Below are 25,732 nucleotides of genomic sequence, written 5' to 3'. Positions count from 1 at the left end.
TAAGCCCTTACCTTCCGTCTCCTATATTTAATACAGTCTTCTCTCTCCTACGCCTTATATATGCTTTAGTGGCAGTTTACGCATTTTATTTAGTCTTAATTTAAGCAATATCTTATATTATAGGGGCCTGTATAGTGGCCGTAGCATACCTATACTGCGCATATAGATTAGGTATGTCCCTATTATACACAGTAATAGTATTATTCTAAGTAGAGTCTATAGTTATAGAGCCTTATATCATATATAAGGCCATTTATAATAATACCTTTTTAGATAAGAAGTTTTTATATTCCTAGTGTATATATGCTGACAATAAGGGAGCTATGCGTTTAACTAGCGCCTCCCTAGCGAGTCTCTAGCAACCCTTATATTCTTTTATTATTCTCGTTATATACTTAGTTTATATTTTCCTATTATAGCTATTAGATTTAGGTAATCTTAAGTCCTAGTATAAGGCGTTCCGTTTATTTTACTATCTTATATATAGTTGCTATATTGTCCGCCTAGCGTCCCTTTTCTACCCTAAGGCTTAGGGGAACTACTAAAACTTTAACTGGATAATCTTTATAGAGCACTTTTATGCCAATACGTTCTCCTAGCCTATCCCCTACCCTTACGGCTTATTCCTTTACCTATTAGTCCCTTAGGGTAACTCTAATATTTCCGCTCCTAAGGTATTAGACTATAATAGCGTTATAAACCTCTTTATAAATCTCTATAAGGACTTCTATTTCTAATTATCCCCTAAGCCCCTCTACTTTTTCTATATTTAGTTATATTATAATTATATACCCAGATATTATCTTTAGGGGGGTAGGTTCCCTATATTATAGAAGCGCAGCTACAGCGGCCTAGGTATAGTTCGCCGGTAAAAAAGGGTTTTATTTATTTTTAATTTTGTTTAGCTATTAGAGGATTTAATTAAGGGTTTACTAGAGGGGCGCCTAAGGTTTACTAAACTAGCGGAGCCATTCTACTAGCTATATTAGTTCGTTATAGCTAACGGTTACTTCTCCGTAACTATAGATACTAAANNNGTCTAATAGGCTTTATATTTTNTNAGATGCCTTCTTAATAGAGGTCTTTCCGCTTTATAGTATGGTATTCGCCCGTTTTTNTTATAGAGGGCTATTACTAGGCATAGTTCTGGTAGACNCGCGCAAGTATAAACCACNNTTATTTGACGTATGCCTCCCCTGCGATGNATNCATCTTAGGGGGATTCTCTAGGTATTTTTTTAGGGTTCTTTTAGTTNGTTTTAGTCTTTTTTAGGCNNGGTGNAGTAAGAGCTCNAGCTATTATATTTATATAAGGGTTAGATAAAAGCTCTCTTTTCTATATAATTAGTTTAAGTAATAGTTATTAACTAATACTATTAGTTTAAATAGGAGTATTAAAAGTTAATTATTTAATAGTATAAGAAGGCTAGTAATTAGGTAGTAAGTCTATTTAGGAAAATAATAAGGCCTTATTATAATAAATATTATAACTATTATAACCTTACTGCTTACGCTAAATATATAGCTATATCTATTATACACAGTCACAAGATCTTCTACAATAAGGACATAAGGTACCTTTTTGAGCCCTAGGATTCATATAATCCTCGTAAGATTTAACTAAATCATCGTTTCTACCAAGAAGATACCGTATAATTGTCAAAGAATTAAACTCTAAGCTCCAGCCTCCCTAACTACATAATTTTCGAATTCCCTAGCGTTTTTCACTAGAAAAATACTGAACGCCACCCCTTCAAAAGGAGTGGCCCCCATAAACAAGCGGATCTTCCCCAATATTAATAAGATTTTGTTAAAAATTCTAAAGAAAAACACTAGAGGCCTAAATAAAATATTAAAATAATAAACTCTTTATAAAATAATAAAAAACCTACTAATTTAATATTTTTACTAACTATTGGCTAGTTAAATGCATTAAATGGTCTAAATAAGTAACCTAATGTAACTTTTAAGATATCTAGCCATTTAAGTAGGAGAGTCGGTATATTAAGCCAGGGTTCTTCTTGGTTAAAGTAGAGAAAAAAGGGTTGGATTTCTATAAAGCCATTAAGATTAAGTAGTTATATTTTAAAAATTTAAGATCTTACCTCCTGTTTAATGTATTTTCCAAAAATTAAGTATAAGTTTAACCTTTTTAGTAGTAAGGTCGTGGATTTAAATATGCCGAACTTTAATACGCAGAACCTTATTAAATCTAAGAAAACAGGCAAAAGCTATCGCATACATAAGGCTTATTATAATTCGCTAATAAACACCTCCCCAAATCCATCCTCCTTGGCCTGTAGGAAGATGGGATAACTAAGATGTATATTTAAGATTTGCGTTATATTTATAAAGCTCTTAAAGCTTTAATATAGTAATTGCTCTTACGCTTTCTTGCGTTTCTCCTATGTGAGTCTATAAAATAGCGTTAGTTATAGCAAATAGTAAAAAAATAATGGTATTACCGAAAAAGAAAATATATCTTTTGTCTATATAAACTTCTTATATATCTTGCCACAATATCTAAAAGTGTTGGGTTTCCTATCTATTCTCTATTGCTTTTCTCGGAAAATCTATTACTTCTAAGACGAACCTCATGAGCATAGAAATAGGAGACTGCTATATAAATTTTTTGCGCATGTGACCAGGTTCTATTCTCACTTTCTTATAGTAACTAAGAAGATAAGCTAGGTTTGGCCTTTTTATAGATAGACTGAATCTATAGGCATATTAATGGTGGAACGTCTTTATTTGGCTTTTTAACGAACTTTTTGAGCTTTAGGGCTTCCTTTTTTATAAATCTAATGTACTTTTTAATTTGCCTAGAATTACCTTGTTAGATATAAGTGTTTTTAACTAAATTCTTAGAATATATAGGAAATATACCCTATATAACCTGATAAAGTTATAGGTGCTAATATACCCTCTATAGCCTTATATACGGTTTTAAATAACTTGTTAATTCTAATAGAATTATTAGTTTCTACTACTAAAATCTCTTATTACTTATTAAGTTCCTTATTAATTTCGGCATCTTTTATAGCTTTCTATATAGGATTTAAGGGAGTTTTAGTATCTAATAACAAAAGAAAAGAGTTAATTTAAGAGATATAAGACATTTTCTGAAAAGAATGGAAGTAATTCTTAAATTTTCTAAGGCTGGTAGTATGTAAAAAATAATTAGAAGGTTTTTAGTAAAAATAAGGTGTGGGGTAAGTCCTTTATTGAAGAAATTTAAAAAATAATTAGCGTTTATAGAAAAAACCGCTAATGCAGCTATTTTTGCTATATAAATCTAAAATTAAATATCTAAAATTTTAAGATATTTTAATAAAATCTCAAAAAGCTCTATTATAATAATTGTTTTTATAGTATGGCTTTATTGAAAAGAAAAAAGTAGTAGCTTAATTGGGGTATAGGAGGGACCTTAGGTTTAACGAGAAATAAAGCTTAAGATGCTATAGTTGCCATTTAAAATGAATGGCTTCTTAGGTTTGCTGAGGAATTTATTTAATTAGAAAGAAGAACATATAAAGAGATCGCAATTTATAAGGAAATGTTAGTATAACCATAAAGAGAGTATATCCTTAATAGAAAAATATAATTAATTTATTTAGGCAAGATAAAGGAGAAATGGTGTAGTTTCTTGAAGAATCTAATATAAAGGATGTTAATCCTCTAAGAATTTACCTATACCGTATAAATGATTTTTGAAAATACTGAAAGATGCCTTTACTTTTTAGTTTCTCCGAGGCCCACTCTTATACTCTTTTAGTCTCTGAGAATTCCTTTAATATATCTCAGCTGTATTAAGAAAGAGACCGCGCTTTACCTTTCTAAGTAAAGGTTACTATTTAAAGGCAGAATTTATTTAATTTTAACTTAAATATTAAGACTGCTGGAGATTTTACTTTAGTGTAGCGAGGTCTTTAGGAGACTTTCTTGGAACTTACGCGAAATCCATCTTAGTTTAATTAGCACCTTAACTAACCTTAAGTATTAACCTCGATTTTCCAGTTAAATACCCTTAAATCTTCTCTGCTACTTTAAGAAAACTATCGCCTATTTAGGGAAATTACTATAAACGGAAAACTACTAAAGTTCTTAAATGAGGATATTATATGGCCGCACGGAATTATTAGTTATACTAATAATATTTCTTAATTATTTTATAATTGGCACCACTCTTTACTTATAAAAGTAAAAGGTGTTTTAATTCCATTAAAATATTAGGCTTAATTATACCGTGGCGTAGCAAAAGAGTCTTAGGAAACCTTAAAAAAGGGCTATTTAGAGTAAAAGGTATTAATATATCTAATTTATATTAAAAGCCCTACCTATATTTACTAATTATACTTTATTTTATAGACTATTATATTAATATATAGCATGTATTCTAGTAAAACTGCTTTTTAGGAGGACTTTTTTATAGTTAATAAGAGCTCTAAGCAGAGTAGGCGTATAAAATGGATGGAAATAGTATTAAAAGCTCGGTTAAAACGTTAAATAATTAATACCGAGGATATTGTAAGGGCAAGAGCTAAATATTAAGGAAAATCGCTGGGTTTTAACGAAGTTTTTGTGTATTAAAAAGGTTTAAAGGTGGAGGTATATAAGAGTAATTACTAAATTGCTCGGAAATACCGAGAACTTAAAGGGGAATCTTGGCCTTGGGATAATAATGATCTTAATTAGCGTAATAAAACGATAAAACGTTTTTGCGGTTTTTCCTCTTGTTTTTTCTAATAAATTATAAGTGCGCATTTAGAATTTATGATAAGATTTAGTATCTACTACGTTAAAAAATTCGTGCTTACGGCGCATGCCCGCTTTTAAGATTTTCTTAGAAAATTTAGTAGATAAGGCCAAATTCCTGGTACCACCCCTTAAGAATAGTTACCTTTACTATATCTAGACCTCTACTAGACTATTACCGGACGGTTACTAGACAGTTACTTTTCGGTCTTAAAGAAGCTTTAAGCTAATTTTACTAGTAATTACGTGCCTTTAGAAACCTGGCGCTAGGTTCTATCGTAACAGTCCGTTAAGTACTAGAAAAAGAACTAAACGTATATTTTTTTCTTAGAAAATACATAAAATGCGATATATTATCTTATACTTTTAGAGTAAGCCTAACTCCGACCCTATTTTATATTAAGGCGTACTAGGTATTTCTAGGCATTAACTAAGCCGTATATAGAATCTTGCTAACTTTTCCGAGAATAGGGCTTATCTTTGGTGGCAACGTTAAGATTTGGCCTAAGCGCGCGTGGCCCAGGCGGTCTAAGCCCGCTTGGACGTCGGACTGTTACTTTTCCGGTTTGAAGGTTTACTTCTGGACGGTCGCGTAATGTTACTCTAAATTTACAACACCTAAACGGGCTCTATTCCTACATTAAGGCGTCTTAGTTACTATAGTATAGTCCTATATTAAGACGTCTCGGTTACTATAGTATAGTCCTATATTAAGGCGTCTTGGTTAATACAGTACAGTCCTATATTAAGGCGTTTTAGTTACTATAGTACAGTCATATATTAAGGCGTCTTAGTTACTGCAGTGTAGTCCTATATTAAGACGTCTTAGTTACTAGTATAGTCCTATATTAAGACGTCTTAATTACTATAGTGTAGTTATATATTAAGGTGTCTTGGTTACTATAGTGCAATTATATATAGAGGCGTCTTAGTTACTATAGTAAAATAACTATTTAGATATTCTTATAAAGCTAATCCAAAAAACGCTAACCTTATAGCTATTCCAGCTAGTTAATAGCCTATCTCTTATCTCTTGCCGTACCGTCTTCTACGCGCCATCTTATATCCTTAATTATTCTATAGCGACAGCTATAGAATATAGCCTCGCTATTAACCCGCTAGTATACCCCCTAGTAGCAATTAAGAGCTTTAATTAACGGCCTACTCGCTAGCCCTAAAGTCTACTTAGTCTAGAGCTAAAAGACTAAATTACCGCCTTAAAGCATTTTATATTTCCTTAGCGGCGCCTATAGGTTAAGGATAAATAGAAGAGATAGTTAAGTATTAACTTATGCCTACGCTAGTAGGGGCGATATAAATATAGTAGACGGCTAAGCGAGTGGTGCGGATATTATAAACGGCTAAGTAAACGGTATAGATATTATAAACGGCTAAGCGGATGGTGCGGATATTGTAGATGGAGGCTAAGTAGGTAGTATAGATATTATAAACAGCTAAGTAGGCGGCGCAGATATAGTAGACGTTATAGTAGATAGTGTAGGCTTGCTTAAAGGTAGATATATAGACTTTATAGGCCCTATTTAGATACTTGTCTTCCCTTACTAGATCTATATAGGTATAAATAATACTAATAACCTTTCTATTTCGCTAAGGCGTTTTAAGATTATTTATTAACCCGAGGTACGAGTGGTCTATTACTTTTAGGTATATAGGTGTCTAAATTTTCAAACCCTCGCCAAGCCAGCCTTTAATTGGTTAGAAAAAAAACTTACGCGCGGTAAGTTATAGCAGAATCCACGTGATAAACATTAAAATATTATGAACATTAAAATATCCTAGTATTGCGCCTTCCTTTTTATTAACACCTCTATTAATACTATAATATATATTATAAATATGGCAGATCCTACTGTAATTAAGTGCAGCAAGTGCTATATCCATAAGCCCCGCCTTAACTTTATTAAAGACGGCCCTTTAAATAAGATTTTAAAGCTGTGCTAGTTATATCGGTTAAAGGCGCGTCTTCCCTATATATTACTTCTACTTTTACTTACTTTTCTAGGCCTCTAAATATAATTTAAATAAGCGGAGAGCTCTTATAGAGTTAGGTTCTACTACTANNAATCNTCCTANAAGGCGCNAGCNAACTNNACCACCTAAAAACGATACCGAGAACGCCTTCCTGCCTCGCGGCTAAAACAGTTAAGATACCCCTAAAATGGCTTAACGGCGGAAGATAATTAGGGCAATATAACGGGAGTACCGCATTCTTAATCGACGGGGTAAAGCTTACTCGCCTACTCCTCCGCTATATACCATAGATAAAGCTCCGTATAGTAAAAGAGGCACTCTAGATGGCCTAAATACGTCCTCGCCGGAACTAGCTCCTATGCCTGCTCTACCGCCAATACCTACCCTACTACTAATACTACCTTTCTTGCGGCAAGCTCCCTCGCGGCAAGCTCCAACTACGGCTACACCACTACCCATTTTGGCTGTCGATTGGGAGCGAATTAAGAAGTTTAGGAGTATACTATAGGCTGAATGTATAAAGACGTGCAGTTATTATAAGGAGCGGTGGTTCTAAATAGGCCTAGCTACGGAGGGTAACAATATGGGTGTATATAAAGCCTGCATTAAGGACGCCAATAGCCTTAAAGATCCAACCCTTCCTCCCCTGTTTAGTAAAAGCAACGGGCTCGATCCGGGGCCTGTTCTTAGCTTCCTACCTACACTTACCGCGGTAGAGGAGCTTCTAATTGCGCGCGTATACGTTTATCTGCAAGTCATGCGTGTACGCGGCCAGCAATATTGCTATACTAGCTACGTCTGCTGCTTTGGCCAGAACACACTAAAGACTTAAAGGTAGCTACCATAGCTACCTACTGAACTTGATATACTAGTCGTGAGGCCTATAGTAGTAGAGGGTGGCGAATACCTAAGTTGGTAGTTTACTAAGCGGTATACTATAAGGCGCTCTGCTATAGCATAGTAGCTTTACTTTCTAAAAGTCAATTATTCTAATTATCGCGACGTTGAAATATATAGCACCCGGCTTACTAGCTTACCCGAAAATAGCTCTATATTAGATTAGCTACCTTATATTAATAAGTTAAAGTCTAATTCTAGTGGCCTAATAGCTTATCCTACTACTCCTGTGCAACGTCCTCCTGTTATTAATCCTTTGCCTACTAAGCTTAGTAGTAATATACTAGATAGCGAATTTAATAACAATATACTAGATACTTTGGTTCCTAATCTAGTACCTAACCTTAATAAATTAGAACTTTTAGGTCGTAAGGTTTAATACCAATAAGACCTACGAACGGGCCTAGAGGTTCCTACTATGCGGTAGACACCTCTCTCCGAGCGATTAGCTAGTTTCATTATACGCGGCGCCTTTCCTACTCTGTTTCCTTATGGTAAAGCCAACTTTAATATACCACGAAGCCGTATAGTTACCCTGGCTGCGTACGCTAAGTATATGCTTAAGTATTAAGACGGTCGGTTTGGCCGCTACCCCTTATTTCGCTACTACGTGTTTAATTAGATTATAAGAGAGCAAGCCCTTAACGCCACCCGCTTCCTTTACAGCCGATTAAATAAAAATAGTCTATCTTTAGATAAGCTTAGTAATCTTATAAATAGTAGTAGGGGTGGTTAGGTTCTAAATAAGATTATATAGCATATATAGAAGCTTAAAGGCACTAGGTCTTACTAGAAGTAGAAGAGAAATAAGCTTACGGCTTATGCTGAAAATATTAAGAGTAGGTCTCTATTCTTTACACTTAGCGCGGCTAATCTACATTGGTATAATCTACACTCTTATATGCCTCTATTTAACAAATATAAGGCTACTAATAAGGCTTAACGCTACCAGATTGCTTCTTAAAATCTTAATAATAATCCGTATATTACTGCTTACTAGCTACATTACCGCTTCGATCTATTTAGGAAGCACATACTTATAGGTCTATTTAATAGCACTAACTTTTAGTCCTAATATAAGTAGCAGGTGCGAGGTAGCGGCTGTATATATAGCTTCTTATGGAGTTTAATAGCCTAAGGCTAAATCCGTTAACTGGTGAATTAAGGGCGGCTTTTACTAAGCACTAGGCTGCTTTTATATCCGTAATAAATCCTAATTAATTTAGGCCTCCCGATCTTTAATATTCTTCTGCTCCCTGATGACTCTACAGTGGTAGAGTAAAGTTTGCGATACTAGCGCGTCCGTAGGCTTGTTACGGCAGCAGTGGTTCCCAAGGAGGTCAAAAAGTAAGGTAGTAGAGTACCACAGGTAACTCGCAGGCGCCTCGCAGGCGCCTCGTAGGCGAGTCCCAAAAGGCGGGGAGATGGATCACGGGGTTTTCTCAAATAGAGTTTTCTCCCCACATGTATATAAGGAGTAGTCCGCGTGGGCCCAATAGGGATCCAAATCGGACGTTAAGCAATGAATAATAATAATATTCTTCTGCTCTTAGCTATAAGAAACAGCTTAACACTAGTGAGCTTCTTACTGCCTGCCTTAATTGATTTCAATAGCACCGCGATTGCACTGAATCTTACTACTTAAGACTGAAGAAAGGCTTCGCTAAAGTAAAGGAGTGCCGCTTTTACTTTCCACGCTCTCTCCGCGATAAGGCCGCTGTATTAAAGGATTAAAATCCATATCACTAGACGTTCTATCCATAGCGTAATAATAAGCTTCTTAATAGCTATAATGCAGTTATAATACTAGCGTAGATGGCAAATATTAATACGTCGCCTGCTATAAGTATATTAGTAATAGTTAACTATATAGGCAAATATTGCAGCAAGAAGGAGAAAAAGTTGACTTCTTACTAGGAGTTACTCTAATCGGTATAGCCGCACGCTAATAGTCTTTATGCCTTTAGTTTGGTAGTAGCTAAGTTTATAAATAAGCTTATTGCTAAACGCGATTGGTTGGCATAGGAGGTATGCTATCTACTTCTTAACATTCCCCTTTCTGAAGGCTTAAGGACTGTAGTAGCTTTAAACTACCACTAGGAGGATAATTAAAGCGCTATATATAAGCTTATAAATGGGCAACTAAAAGAGTACGGACTGTCTAACTATAAGAAATATAAGCGCCGCCTAAATAGGGTAGAGGATATTACTTTCCTTAATTTTCTACTCTATTTTAATTACTTTACTTATAAGCGTTAACTAAAAGTAAGGCCTTAAGTTATATCGTACTTTCCGCGATATAACGGCGATCCTTCCTATCCGTAGTATCCTAAGTTCTGCCGTATAAAGCTTATTCTTTATCACCTGTAAAGGGAGTATAAGGAAGTAGCTACTTATACTAATAAATTTAGGGCCCCTAATTATATGGCTTCCTATTAGGCTTATATTAACTCTTATTAGCACCCGCCCGACTACTTCTGCAATTGGAAACTAGAGGAAGGTTGCGAAACTGCTAATAATATTAATAAGTTTAAGGGCGATTTCGCAGACAACTTGGAGTTATATTAGTCCTTTAAGGCCCTGCATGCCCGCGTTTAAAATACCAATAGAGTTAAAATTAAGGATCCTAATAGGCTTGGTAATAGGGAGCTTAATTATAACTACGACTAGAGTACGCATTAGGGTACGTACCCGCAGCTTAATAAGAGGACTTATTGGCAGGAAGCACGGCTATAGCCTCTACCGTAGAGCTGCCTATCCTAAATAGTAACTCCATCCTCCTTATAACCAGGTCAGCGTTATATCTATAACGTTATAGTTAATTACTACAGGCAGATCTAAGTGGGCCTTAGCCCCTCTCTACTACGGATTAATGTTAATAGAAAGGCAGGAACCGGTAAATCACATCTTATTACTATCCTCTTTACTACGCTCTGTAATATAGTAAGGGCTAATAGTAAGCTAATACCATTGGCTCGAGCGGCCCCTACTAGGGTAGCTGCCTTTAATATTAACGGCAGAACTATATACGATCTATTAAGGTTGCTAGTAAATTGCCCGTTTAATAAATTGCCTACTGCTAGTCTTACGCCTCTACAGCAAGCTTTTAAGGATATTTACTATCTCGTTCTTAACGAGAAATCTATAATTAGGTAAGTATATCTGGCCTAAATTAATCGCCGCCTCTATTAGATCTACCCTATACGTAATAACGACTACTTTAAAGGCTTAAACATCTTGCTAGTGGGCGATTTCCATTAGCTTCCCCCTATAAATTAGGCGGCCTTATACAGTAATCTACCCGCTAGGCCGTTAGAGCTCGCTAGCCACGGAAAAGAAGCCTATAAGGCAATTAACCGAACTACTATCCTGGATTAAGTTATACGGCAGAGCGGTAATAACGCTAAGAGCTCTATATTTAGGACCGCCCTTACGAAGCTACGTAGTAATTCTATAAGTAATTTAACCTAAAAGCTTCTTTTAACTAGGTATAAGCAGGGCCTATCCACCGATAAGGTTACGGGCTTTAATAACGCAATTCGGCTATATAGCACACGCGCTACTATAGGTAAGTATAACGCTATTTAGCTTCGCGACCTTTTACAGCTAGTAGTAGCTATTAAGTTAGTTAACACTGGTATAGGTGTGCGGAAAGTTACTCCTAATTAGTGCGATACTATAGAGAATCTAGCCCTATATATTAGCGCGAAAGTAATGCTAATATAGAATATCTGGGTTGAACTAGGCTTAGTAAATGGTACTACTAGTATAGTTGAAGATATTATATAGAAGGGATACGCGGATATTAAAAAGGATCAGCCTTAGTTACTACTAATTGTGGTAGATGGGTATAACGGACCTACCCTATTCACTCGGCAGGATGGTAAGAAAGTCATCCCTATATTTTCTATACTTTGTAAATAGGAGGGTATAAGAGGCTCTTACTTACGGCGTTAATTTCTAATTACTCTAGCTTTTGCTCTTACTGTATATAAAAGCTAGGGCCTAATACTTAACNAGNTAGTTCNANATATTAAGGAAAAGNATAAGANAGCNGGGCTAANCTATNTAGCAATCTNACGAGTTAAGAAGCTTTTAGGGCTTATATTTAAATATAGGTTTAATATAGAACGATTTTAGTTATCTATAAGTAAGACTAAAGAGGTACAATAAGAAGATTTTGCACGGAGGTAGCAGCAACTACTCGTAAACGACTTTTCCTAATTAGGGAATTATATACTAGCTCGGAGGTAAGCGGAGAATACGGCATTCGTCTTAGTTTCCTAACTTTTAAATAGCTTAACCGCGAAATCCAATTTTCTAAATTTTAACCCCCCTACTTATTCTACCTTCTTACCGCTTTTAGAGCTGTTAGATATATATATAATAGTATATAGGGAGAATTAGCAGTATTGCCGGATCATTATTACTACTATCTGTAGCGTTAATTAATTTTTAGAATTTTTTAAATTTTTTTTAAAAGGCGGAAATGTTACTTATATAAGGAGTTACGTGACCTCTAAGAATATATGCTACTTAGGACCGCACATTAGCAGCTATAACTTCTCTACACTATAGTTAATATTTTATATTTACCGCACCTAGAGCTGCTTAAAATAACTATTACCTATAAATCTGCCGATTTATAAATTAAAAATTAGACGTGGTTAGAGCTGTTAGTAGGGGTTATTAATCGCGCTCCCTATAACAAAATCCGACTAATAAACGAACTAATAAATTAAATTAAAAGTTTGGAACGTCCAAATAAGGTTCTACTAAGACGCTAGCTAGACCCTGACCTAGACCCTTCCTAACCTATTAAATTCTAAAAATGATAACCTTTACTAAATTAAAAATTAACCTTATCCTTAATAAGCTATCCGATTGAATTTAATAGTTCTTTATTATCTAAGATATAGCTAAAACTAATGAGGTATGGCAGTATATCGACCCATCTAAGAAGAAAGATAGTCTTCTAAAGCTAGAACTACTAAGTCGGCCTACACTAAGGGATATACTACCCACGGCTATATTAATAGCAAAGCTAGACCTAAATTAGCTTACTGCCTATAACTAGCTCTACGCCAAATATAAAGACGATCTACGCGTACACTAGAAGCAAAAATAGGCTATAAACGATATTAATAACTACATCGTTCGCACCATATCGGTAGCCTACCTTTTACTTATCGACAGCCTTAGTAGTCGGTTATATCAAATATTTAAGGCGTCTCTACCACTGCAGTAGCCACTGCAGTAATAGAGACACCCTGTATTTTGGTAAGCATTTAAGCCTATCTTGTACGAGAATCTCGTGCTTATTAGTACTTACCAAATTACGTACTTGCAGGGCCTCCTCCCGTCTATAAATACTCCCTTCTCTACACCTTCCTCTCTTCTTTTCTTCTTCCTTATAAGAGCTAAAGGTGCTCTAATACTCCTCCCTAGTCCCCACTAAGGGATCTATTAGTTAATGTAGCGATATAGATAGTATCTAATGAGGAGACGGGTAAAAGAGGAGATAGGAAGGACGGAGGGGCGTCTAGTAGGTATTAGTTAAGCAACGTCAATGTCTATATTATAGCTGCCTAATCTCCCATTCGCAGGCCTCCTCCTATTTATAAATACTCCCTCTTTTATACCTTCCTCTCTTCTTCTTTCTTCTTCCTTATAAAAGCTAGAGGTGCTCTAATACCCCTCTCTAGTCCCCACTAAGGGATCTATTAGTCGACGTGGCGATATAGATAGCATCTAACGAGGAGACGGGTAAGAGAGGAGACAGGAAGGACGGAGGGGCGTCCGGTAGGTGTTAGTCGAGCAACGTTAATGTCTATATTATGGCTGCCTAATCTCCCATTCGCAGGCCTCCTCCCGTTTATAAATACTCCCTCCTCTATACCTTCCTCTCTTCTTCTTTCTTCTTCCTTATAAGAGCTAGAGGCGCTCCAATACCCCTCCCCAGTCTCTACTAAGGGATTTATTAGTTGACATGGCGATATAGATAGCATTGGACGAGGAGACGGGTAAGAGAGGAGATAGGAAGGACGGAGGAACCTCTAGTGGGTGTTAGTCGAGCAACGTTAACGGCGGTTTTCGTCACCCAAAAATTGCGTCACGTGACGACAATTGGGAACGTAAGGCGCCTTAACCTTACTACTACTTCTAAATTAAGTAAAAGCTCTATATAGGGGGGTCCCAGGGGGTCTCCCCCTAGAAAACCTTATCTCTATATATATTAATTAAAGTCTATATAATAAAGCTCTAAATTAAAGCTTTGGGTTAATTGATTGGCTTATTACTTATAACCTCGGGTTAAAATTTTCGTTAGGGGGCTAACGATCCGCATGTTATGCGTAATTAAACCCCCTTTATCTTAGAGATCGCGGCCTTATATCTTAGCTTAGCTACGGCCTTATAGGCGGGCTAGTATTTCTATATTATTAGCTTATCTAGCATAACTACGTTAGCTAGTAAGCTTTTTACCTATATAGCAAACCTCTGGTACTCCTTATAGCTAAAAAGGGGGTCCTTCTATAAGGGGTAGAGCGGGAACTGCTTATATAGAATTACTAAGTCCTATAATAGGATTACCCTAAGCGCGTAGAGGAGGCGTAAAAATCCTAAGCCTATAAGGTTAAGCCGTATAACCTTATTATTAGCCCTACCTAGGTAGTAGGCCTCTATACGTTTTAGCCAGACATTAATCTTAGGCTATATCTTTAAATAAAGGGCCTTTTTTGGCACCTCCTGTGCGTAGGGGAGAAAGTAGCCCTTTCCTTCCTTTAGGAAGCCAGTTATTAACCGCATAAACGTATAGGGTAGGTAGCTAAGGTAGGCTCCTATTATTATATCTATATTCTAGCGTCCAGCTTATCTAATTTAGGTTTTTTTAACGCCGCTAAGCTTAGTATACCAAACGCTCTACTTATAGGCGCTATAGGTCTTCTCCTTTAAGTAAATTCCTACCCCCTAAAATATTTTTTTATTCTATTTAAACTGCGTATAATAGCTTAGCGGCTATTATAGTACTTTAATACTGCTAGGGAAGTGTATAATTATAGCACCTAGTATATAAACGCGTATTTACGCGTTTGTGTACCAACCACCTACGTGCTAACTAATTAGGGGGGAGGCGCGTCAGTATATAGACCACGTAGTCTACTATAATAGAATCGACAGTCACCACCATCCCAAAGAGTATATAATACTATACGTATTTCGTGCCCCGGGATACAACTCACTTATGCTATTAAGTTAGTACAAACACTGATTAGTAAGCGCGCACAGATTAGCAATTACTTGACACCCCCCCCCGAGCGATATATACGACAGCGACCACCTATTTAGACTTCTAGTACGACCTGCTGGAAGGTCGGAAGTTAGGGATTACGGACTTATCTCTAACTCTATATGCTTATTTAAGTCTTAGTATAGTTTACCGGAAGTTATAGACGCAAATACAGACCTATATAGAACCCCTATCCTTAACCCCCTTAAACCTTAAACCTCTTCGGACCTTTTACAGAAACCTTTTACCCTCCTATAAACTATTATAGACCCGTTAATCGATTTTACGGACTGTTATAAGACCTCCCCCACCCGTTATAAGCTGCTACTACCCGCTACGCACTATACTATACTATATAGTATGACAGATATTAGTAAGCAAGTTAGCGAAGATTAAAAGAAGTGGAGATAAGGAGTTAACGTTACGTCTATAAACGACATTAACGACTATATTAGTTTTAAAATCCTTAAATACAAACACTTTAAGCTTATAAATGACGACCTATAGAAGCAATACTAGGAAGACTTTGCGGACTTTACGGAAGCTATTTTTAAGGCCTATAACCCTATTACTATCCGTAAACTACGAACCCTTTTACGTAATTAAGGTATATAGGTTAAAAGAGATAAACGAGTTACTGTTATATAGTCTTTATATAATATAATACATAAGAAAGACTAAACAGAATGGACTAAAGAGGAAATCCTAGACTAGGTTAAAACCACTAAAGAACTCTTTACTTCTTCTAAACTTAATGGGATCGCCGGCCTTATACCTAACCCACTTAACCAAATTTATTCTATAGATTTAAGCGGCTTTAGAGCTAACCTCGCTAGCTAAAATATACCCTACTCTTAAGTTACGGACTACGCTATGGACCATAATACCCCTATAACCCAAAATATGGACTATAATACCCCTATAAACCAAAATACGGACTAAATTACCCCTATTATTTAAGTTACAAATCTGCAAGCTATATATCCACAAACTATATATCCGCAAGCTATATATCCGCAAGCCATAGATCCGCAAGTTATAGATCCGCAACCTATTTAAGTAAAGACCTACGGTAAGGAGCTAGCTAACCTAGCTAAGCTTTATACTAATAAATCTAAGTACAGCGGTGAAAACGATAACTTTAATATTAAACTAACTATCTTTACGGACCTTTGCCAGAAGGCTAATATTCCTAAATAAGAGTTTAGCTAAGCCTACTCTACCATACTACGCGGCTTAGCACTTAACCACTACTATACCAACCTTAAGAGTAACTCTCTTGGTGTTCCCTTTAATAAGCTATACGAAGCCACCCATAACTACTTTAAAGGACCGGAATATAAGCGTGATATCCTTACCTAATAGAATGCAACTAAGCTACAGACCGTAATCGACAAGAACACTGAAAAATCGACTATAGAGTGCCTATAAATTCTTATTAAAGACCTCCGGCACCTACAGCACGGCCTTAACACTAAGCTTTAAATAGACGACTTCCTATATAATAAACTTATTACGGCTTACCAGGAAGTAGAGCCCTGTAAGTACGCCTATTATAAGCCTACAGATACCTTAACTGGCCTTATTAATGATCTACGCTTCTCTATTATAATATACGAAGTCTTAAACCTACCAGGCAGTACTTAACCCTTTATTACGGATATTTAATATCCGCAAACAGACTTAGACATCTACTTTACGGACCGCCGCTACCGCTAGCAGTACCTATACCGACTAAGTCCTACCTGTAACCCCCGCAGCAACAAAAATATACCCCTATAAATAAACTAGCCAGAAATACTTCGTGTGCGGTAAGGAAGGATATTAGTCTATAAGGCATACCTGGGAAGAACGTAACAAGTCTAAAAAGAGACTTAATAGCCGTATTAACTAGTTCATTTTGGAATATAAAGGAAAGGAAGTAGAAGAGCCCCCTAATAAGTTAATAGAAGCCCTTATAATTGACTTTAACTTAGACACTTAGGAACAAAAAACCTTAGAGACATTCCTAACCACTTTTAGACCTTTTACGGACAGCTAAGCCTTTAATATTACGACCGTATTAGCCGACCGCTCCTTTACACACTTAATTACACCTAAAAACTGGCCCGTAAGCATACCTGTTGGACCCGTTATAGACGTTACGAATGTTATAGATTATAAGCAGGACCTATTTGCATATATCACTACAGAACGCTATACCCCTAAAGAATTCTACAGCGTTATAATTAATATAGGTGCCTCTAAGAAGTCTACTACAGGTTACGGACAATACCTTATATATAGGACCACTACAAATAACAATATGGACATTAATATTACGCAAAATAGGGCCGTAAACGTTTAATTCGGCATTGGCTTAACCGCATTAATTAAATTAGTTAAAGTCAAAACTCCAATTAGCCTAGTTAACTTCCACGTAGTAAAAGCGGACACCCCCTTCCTACTCTATCTTGCAGATATAGATAGGTTATAGGTATACTACAATAATGTTACGGACACCCTAATTGGCCCTATAACTACCCTAGAAAGTAAGTATATTACCTTACCAATCACACAATAATTTGGACACCCGTTCCTTATATAGGGAGAGACTTTACAGACCTACATTTAGGAATCTTTTAACTATAACCCGTGCTACCTTACTAGTACGGAAATCCACCGCCTATACCGCTGTTTCGGCCACCTATTAGCCGAAAAGCTGTATAGAGTCCTTAAACGCTCTAGACATAATAACGTTAACAGAAAGGTAGTTAACCACCTAACTAAATACTGCTCCTTTTACCAGAAATACGGATATTCCCTAGGCCGATTTAAGTTCACCCTTTATAAAGACCTTAATTTTAACTACTTAGTATACGTAGACATTATATACATTAACGGTAGCTTAGTATTACATATAATTAACGAGGTAACCCACTATTAAGCCGCCCGTTAGTTGCAAAATATATCCACAAAATATACTTAGGATATTTTACGGACCTACTAGATTAACACATACGTTAAACCCCCTAAGTATATTACCTACGACACTAGTAGGAACTTTATTAGTAAAGAATTCCAATAGTACGCTATAGCCATAGCTATTTTAACAAAAGCCATTCCAGTTAAGGCGCACTAGTCTATTAGGCTTATTAAGCAAGCTTACCTAGCTCTATAAAGAGCTTATTAAATTATTATAAATAAGTATAAGGACATCTAAAAGGAACTAGCTCTATAGATAGCTATAAAAGCCGTTAATAACACCGCTAGCCCTAATAGACTAGTACCTACCCTCTTAGTTTATAGAGCCTACCCAAGGATAAGCAACCTAGGCCCTTCTGCCCTATCTATTACAAAATAAGCAGCTGCAATACGGAAGGTAATGGCTGAAATAGTTAAATTACGGGCCAAACAAACTATTAATAATGCTTTGCACTACTATAACGGACCTAATATAACCTTAGTATATAACCTCCCGCTTAATTCTGAGGTCCTTATATAGCGCGAGAGCGGCAATTAGACTAGACCTTACCGTTTACTAGCTGTAGAAGACGAGACATGTTGCGTATAACTCCCTAGCGGGCTAACTAGCGTCAGAAGCACGTCCGTAAAACCCTACTTTCGGCCTAAAAACACCTATAACGTCAAGCTAGATAAACCAGAAGCACCCGCCGAATTAGATAAACTAAAAGCACTTACCGAATTAGATAAACTAGAAGCACCCTTACCTACCCTAGAGGTCCCCTAGAANCCNACTAANCCTACTAAACCTGCCGTAAAGCGTAGCCGAGGACGCCCCCGTAAGAACCCTGTAACGGAGAATTACCTAACCTCCGCAGGCACATCCGTAAAGCAATCTCCACCTATGGATATATTAGTTCTAATACAGGAAGCCCCTTTTACGGACTTACGACGTAAAGAGATTAACGGACTACTTAAGAAGGGCGTCTTTACGGTTATAACGGAGAGAGACGTTCCGCAAGGCGTCCGTATATTTAACTTACGCTTTATTAATAAAATTAAGCACCCTAGTACTAATAAAGCTTTTAAAAAATTAAGGCTCGTTATATAAGCCTATAATGACTAAGAAAAGGACTTAGTCCTTACACAATCGCCTATAATTTAACGGGTTAGTTAACGGATTATACTCGCACTTACGCCTAGACTACAGCAAACTAAATTTATAGCCCTTTACTTACGGGATATCTTATAAGCCTATGTGTAGTCTAATACCTACCTAAGTAGGGACATCTTTATACGGCCACCCCTTAAGCTTAACCTGCAACTAGGAACAATTTTATAGGTTATAAAACCTCTTTACAGAGTACTAGAAGCTAGAAACTATTGGTTTAAGACGTACTACCAGTATTACGTTAGTAAGCTTAAAATGGAATAGTTAACCTATAACCCCTGCCTCCTATATAGCCCATTAAATGGCCTTAGTATTATTAGACTCTAAATAGACGATACCCTATTCCTAGTAGACTAGACCTTTACGGATGCTAAAGAAACTAAACTATAAAAGGCTAAGTTTTTGGTAAAGCCGTAAGAGCAGTTAACTGAGTAGAATCTAATTAAGTTTAATAGAGGCCTAATTATATAAAAGGGTAACCTAATTAAGCTAACTTAGGAACGCNAAGCTTAAAACCTAAAGCNNNTTATAGTAAAGCCTACGGACCTTACTAGCTCCTATAGAGAGACCCATAAGACCGTAAATATAAAGGACTAATACGTTGCATAGTGTGTAAGAGGCGCCTATATTGCCACAGTCTGTTAGCCTAAATTTGCCTACGATTTGTCTTTTGCGGCCTAGGTAGTAGATCTGTAAGAAGAAAATATTAAGCAGCTTAATAAGCGCATTTAGTGGCAAATTAATAATGCAGTAAGGGGACTTACTTTTATACTACTGGACCTAAGTTCCCTTAGCTTACTAGCATTTACGGACGCCTCCTTTGCCAATAATAGGGACCTATTATCGTAAATCGGCTTTGTAATTGTACTTATAGACCATAATTAGGACGCAAATATCCTATATTAGTCCTCAATTAAATATAAATGGGTAACCCGTAGTGTACTAGTTTCTAAACTATATGCACTAGCTTATGGCTTTAATATAGCAGCCGCAATTAAATTAATGGTCTAGAAGATTCTATAACTGGAGCAGTTACCCCTAGTTTTATACACCGATTTAAAGTCCCTCTATAACTGCCTAGTTAGACTAGGTACGATATAAGAGAAGAGGCTTATAGTCGACCTAATGTGCTTATATTAGGCCTATAAACAACGCGAAATTACGGAGGTTAAATAGATTAGCGGCGGAAATAACCTAGTAGACGCTATGACTAAGGCAAAGCCGTATTAAGCCCTTAAAACCCTAATTAATATAAATAGGCTTAACCTAAAAGTTATAAAATAGGTAGAATGGGACTAATAAAGTACTTACGGTACGCCTACGGCCCGTTAGAAGGCTGTACGGCTTATTATACGGCCTATTCTACGGACTATAAGCTATTAGGTGGAAAACAGTAGAAAGCTATAGTAGAACTTAGTGGACTTATATAACCTACCAAATTCTGCTATATTCTGCCATAGTGGTTAAATTAACCAATTATAATTTTCCATGCCGGGCACGGAAAATCGCCATTAGCTCGCTTAGCACTAGCGCCTTAGCGGCCCTCAAGATCTGACTTACGGCTTGTTTACTACCCGTTAAAAGGCCGTACGGTTTATTTTATGGACCGTAAGTAGAACTTACGGCCAGCTTAGGGCACCGTTTAGAAGGCAGCCTAGATGGCACCTTAGAGGGATTTCCTATGTATTTCCTTACGTGTTTTATAGTTCTATTAAGGTAATTACGGAGGCTGTATATAAGTGGTTTTATTTTCCAAGTACTGCTAGTATATGATTATAGCACCTAGTATATAAACGCGTATTTACACATTCGTGCACTAACCACCTACGTGCTAACTAATTAGGGGGGAGGCGCGTTAGTATATAGACCACGTAGTCTACCACAATAGAATCGACAGTTACCACTATCCTAAAGAGCATACGATACTATACGTATTTCGTGCCCCGGGATACGACTCACTTATGCTATTAAGTTAGTACGAATAGGAAGATATATAGGTTATAGTAATCCTCTAGCTATTAAAAAAATAGGAAGCTTTTAGCGCTATCTTTACCCTAGCGGTTAAAGAAGTAGAAGGCTACCCTAGAGAAAAACTCCTCTTTAGGGTTAAAAGGGATTAATATATTAGATATTAATCTAGGTTAGCTAGTTAGTAAAAGAAGCTACACTATCCCTTATACTTTATTCCGTAATAGATACTAAGTTTTAACCTCTACTTTAGTTAACTCTAGAGTAAATATCTTTACCTTAATAGACACCTAGTATACCGTAAAGCTAGCTAACTTTCTAAATATACCTATTAAAAAACTACCTAAACTAATTCCTATCCGTGGGTATAACGGGCAGATAGGGCTACTTATTATAATTATCTTACGGATTTACCTCCGTGTTAATAGATAAAGGTAGTATAATATCCCCTTCCTTATTATAGACCTAGGTAGCTATAATATAATCTTAAGGCGAAAATAGCTAGCCTATTTAGGCTTGTAGCTTAATATATAGAGTAGACGGCTTATTAGCCTAAAACTCTACCCCTAACCCCTTCCTTTATAAAAGAAATTAGCATTATAATAAAAAACCTTATACGGCCCTAGATTAATACTATTTACTAAGCTGATACTATACGTAGGGACTAGGCCTTTAAAAAAGATATATAGCTTAATTTATAACGGATCTGTATACTATACCGCCCCTAGACTCCCTATATTATACCACCCGCATTAAAGACTTAGGAAGTTAATAGTAACCTAGAAAAGCCCCCTATAGAGAGCTTAGGCTCTACAAAGCCACAAAAAATAGTAAGGGATATTAAATATTATACTAAACTAATAAATTGGAGAGATAATTTACGGAAGATAAAATAGAAGCTAAAAAAGATTATAAACCCAAAACCGCAAAATACGGTTTAAAAAACGGTAATAAGAAAACTAGCGGACCTCCTACTAGTTAATGTCTACTATATTAGCGCTATAGGGTTCTACTAAAACTTAGTTTAGCCTAATACTGTTACCTTTATAACGAGCTTATATAAAATTAATTAAATAATTAAGGAAAAGGGAAGTAAGCTTAGTAGATAAGAAAGCGAGCTTATAAATAAGGAACTACGTTAGGAAAAAATTTACCAGCATTTTTATAGCATTTGGTAGTATTTGGCGGCTAAATGCGCATTCCGCGCACTATAACGTGTAGCGTATAGTATTGACTAAGGTGCGGCATATTGCTGTATTTAATAATACAGTGCGGCATACTGCTGCGTACTGCTATATTTAACAATATAATGTAGTATACTGCTATATTTAATAATATAGTGTAGTATACTACTATATCTAATAATACAGTGCGGTATACTGCTGTATTTAATAATGCAGTGCAGCTAATTATGCATTTTGCACTTAATACGCAATTAATATATAATGCCCTCCTTGCGCATTCTGTACATAATGCCCTCCTTACACATTCTATATATAATACCCTTCTCGCGCATTCTATATATCTTGCTTAATTTAAGCAATAAATAAGTATTACTCTTCCTACGCAGTTAGTGCAAAATAAATTATATTATTTTAGATAATTTAATATAATATAGCGACGGTTTTCTTCTACCTACCTACCTACCTGCCTACCTACTAACCTATCTACCTGCCTGCCTGCCTACCTACCTATCTACTTACCTACCTACTTACCTACCTGCTTACTTACCTACCTACCTACTTATCTGTCTGTCTGTCTATACCTACCTATCTATATTACCTTAATTCGATCGATTAATTAAATTGTTTATTGTGTTCGCTAGCTAGTTATTTAAATGGTTATTATATGGCTCTAGCGACGGTCATATAGCGATAACGACGGTCGTCTAGCTCTGGCGACGGTTATCTAGCTCTGGCGACGGTTGTCTAGCTTTAATAACAATTATCTAGCTCTAACGGTTGTTTAGCTCTAGTGACGGTTATCTAGCTCTGGCGATAGTCGTCTAGCTCTAATAACGGTCGTCTAACTCTAATAACAGGTATCGGAGGTCGGGGTTAGGCTTAGCATAACCTCGGGTTACGCACAACCCCTTAAGGTCCGCGACATATCGTCCAAATATTACCCCCCCCTTTTAGTAGTGGCCCCTACTTTTTGGACGCGTTTTTAAGGCCTAGGTTAGTACTGGGTTAGTATAGAGGACCTTGTCGCGCGCCTTTAACCTTATCGTCGCCTTAACAATCCATTTTTTGACCCTCTTTTTATTCTCGTGCCCGCGCTAGCTCCTAGCTTACGTAGGGCTTCTAGTTTTATATAGAACGGCCTACTATAATTCTAATTCTATAATATAGAGCTCTCTTTTTCTCCTCCTCTATTAATATTTACGCGTTTAGTAGCTTTATTTACCCATACCCACGTCACGCTCACGCGTCTTCCCCCTAACCTCTTGCGGAGATAGAGTCTTTTAAGAATCTTCTTACCCTATAGTCTACTTTGTAGTTGAAGGAAGCCCCCCTAGCCTCCTTCTCCCCCTCCTCCTATAGCCTTTAGAACGAATTTAAGGCCTAAACGTCACGGCTATATGATATTTATAAGGCCTAGCGCTTAAAGAATACTATAAGGGCGTATGAGCTAAAGTAGAAAGAGTGGGAAGACTAGTACGTAAGACTAGAAGGTAATACGGACGGCGCCCGGGTAACAGAAGATAAGCTTTACCTATTTTTAGAGCAGTAAGTTATTAACTAAGAATTACGGGCTACTGGCTATTAAAAACGTAAGTTAAAACGGAAAGAGATATGGAAAGATGGTGAGCGGGCGAAGAAGAGGTAGAAGATAGTTGAGCGGGTAGGGCAGCTAAGGGGGAAGGTAGCTGTAGGGGCAGCCGTAGGGGCAGCCGTAGGCATAGGGGAGGAAGCTATAAAGGAGGAAGGGGAGATATGGGACGAGGAGGCCCTAGACGCCCTATTTAACGAGATAGTTTAATACTTAGTTATAAATAGCTACGTCTCTACTATTACTAAGCTTTATATATAGTAGTTAGAAGGTAAGACTACGCAGCCGCTACAGGGGGCGAAGCTCTTAGTAGTACTAGACAGCGTCCGCCACGATAAGGACCGGATTTAACGCGTTAACTTTATTAATCAAGGCCTATTTATAATTACTAGCGGCTACGACATTAAAGGGCTTAAAAAGGCAATCACTTAGTACTAGGAGACGGGCTCTAAAATACTAGGTTTAGTTAAGTCTTACCTTTAAACTATAGCTAAGTATTTATTAGGTTTGTATATACCCTACCTAGTTTATACGGCTGCCGTTTTCTGACCCGTTCCTTAGGCTATACTACCGTTACCCATAATAAAAGTAGATAAGATATTTAGCTTACTAACCTTATCCTTATTAAACTAGAGAATAAAGGGCCTAAACTAGACGAGTTAGCGCCGTATATAATTATATTAATAATATAAGGGAAGCAGAATTAGTACGGTAAGGTTAAGTATATAGGCTATATGCGGAACGCTAACCCTATCCTCTACCCCCTCTCTATAATAGCCTTCTACTTCTTTAATCGCTAGGGTAAAGATAGCGCTAAGAGCTTCCTATCCTTTTAGTAGCTAGAGGACTACTATAACCTATACGTCTTCCCTAGCAGTATTAAAGTACTATAATAGCCGCTAAGCTATTATACGCAGTTTAAATAGAATAAAAAGATGTTCTAGGGGGTAGGAATTTACTTAAAGGAGAAGACCTATAGCGCCTGTAAGTAGAGCGTCTGGTATACTAAGCTTAGCGGCGTTAAGGAGACCTAAATTAGATAGGCCGGACGCTAGAATACGGACGCGATAATGGGAGCCTACCTTAGCTACCTACCCCGTATATTTATATGGTTAATCGCTAGCTTCCTAAAGAAAGGAAAGGGCTACTTTCTCTCCTACGCATGAAAGGTGCTAGAGGAGGCCCTCTATTTAAAGATATGGCCTAAGACTAATATCTAGCTAAAATGCATAGAGGCCTACTACCTAAGTAGGGCCGATAATAAGGTTGTACGGCTTAACCTTATAGGCTTAGGATTTTTACGCCTTCTACACGCTTAGGGTAATCCTATTATAGGACTTAGTAATCCTACGTAAGCAGTTCCCGCTCTACCCCCTATAGAAAGACTCCTTTTTTGGCTGCGAGAAGTACCGGAGGTTCGCTACGTAGGTAGAAAGCTCGCTAGCTAACGTAGTTACGCTAAATAAGCTAATAATGCGGAAATACTAGCCCGCCTATAAGGCCGTAGCTAAGCTAAAATACAAGGCCGCAATCTCTAAGATAAAGGGGGTTTAATTACGTATACAGACGATCTTAGAACGCCTTAGCGAGATAAAAAAGTTATTAGTATTATTCGCATCTATATAGATCTAGTAAGGAAAGACGGGTATCTAAATAGGGCCTATAGAGTCTATATATTTACCTTTAGGTAAGCCTATACCGTCTACTATAACGTCTACTATATCTACGCCACCCGTTTAGCCGTTTACAATATCCGCACTACCCGCTTAGCCGTCTATAATATCTATATCGTCCGCTTAGCCGTCTATAATATCTATACCGCCCGCTTAGCTGTCTACTATATCCACACCGCCTACTTAGCCGTCTATTATATCTATATCGCCCCTACTAACGCAGGCATAAGCTAATACTTAACTATCTCTCCTATTTATCCTTAACCTATAGGCG

General features: G+C 36.9%; 1 protein-coding gene across 1 annotated transcript; it reads right to left on the bottom strand.

Annotated features, from left to right (window-relative positions):
- Positions 1-1,533: 1,533 nt before the first annotated feature.
- On the bottom strand, positions 1,534-1,689 carry K441DRAFT_599059 (uncharacterized protein; the record flags this gene model as incomplete). The annotated part of the gene is made up of 1 exon (XM_067645134.1): positions 1,534-1,689. A coding segment is annotated over one exon (156 nt), but the record flags the coding sequence as incomplete, so codon positions are not given.
- Positions 1,690-25,732: the final 24,043 nt, after the last annotated feature.

This window comes from Cenococcum geophilum (genome assembly GCF_001692895.1).
Source record: "Cenococcum geophilum 1.58 unplaced genomic scaffold K441scaffold_132, whole genome shotgun sequence".
Lineage (NCBI taxonomy): Eukaryota > Fungi > Ascomycota > Dothideomycetes > Gloniales > Gloniaceae > Cenococcum > Cenococcum geophilum.
The sequence above is the reverse complement of the archived record's forward strand: the minus strand, read 5'-3'. Positions and strand labels throughout refer to the sequence as shown.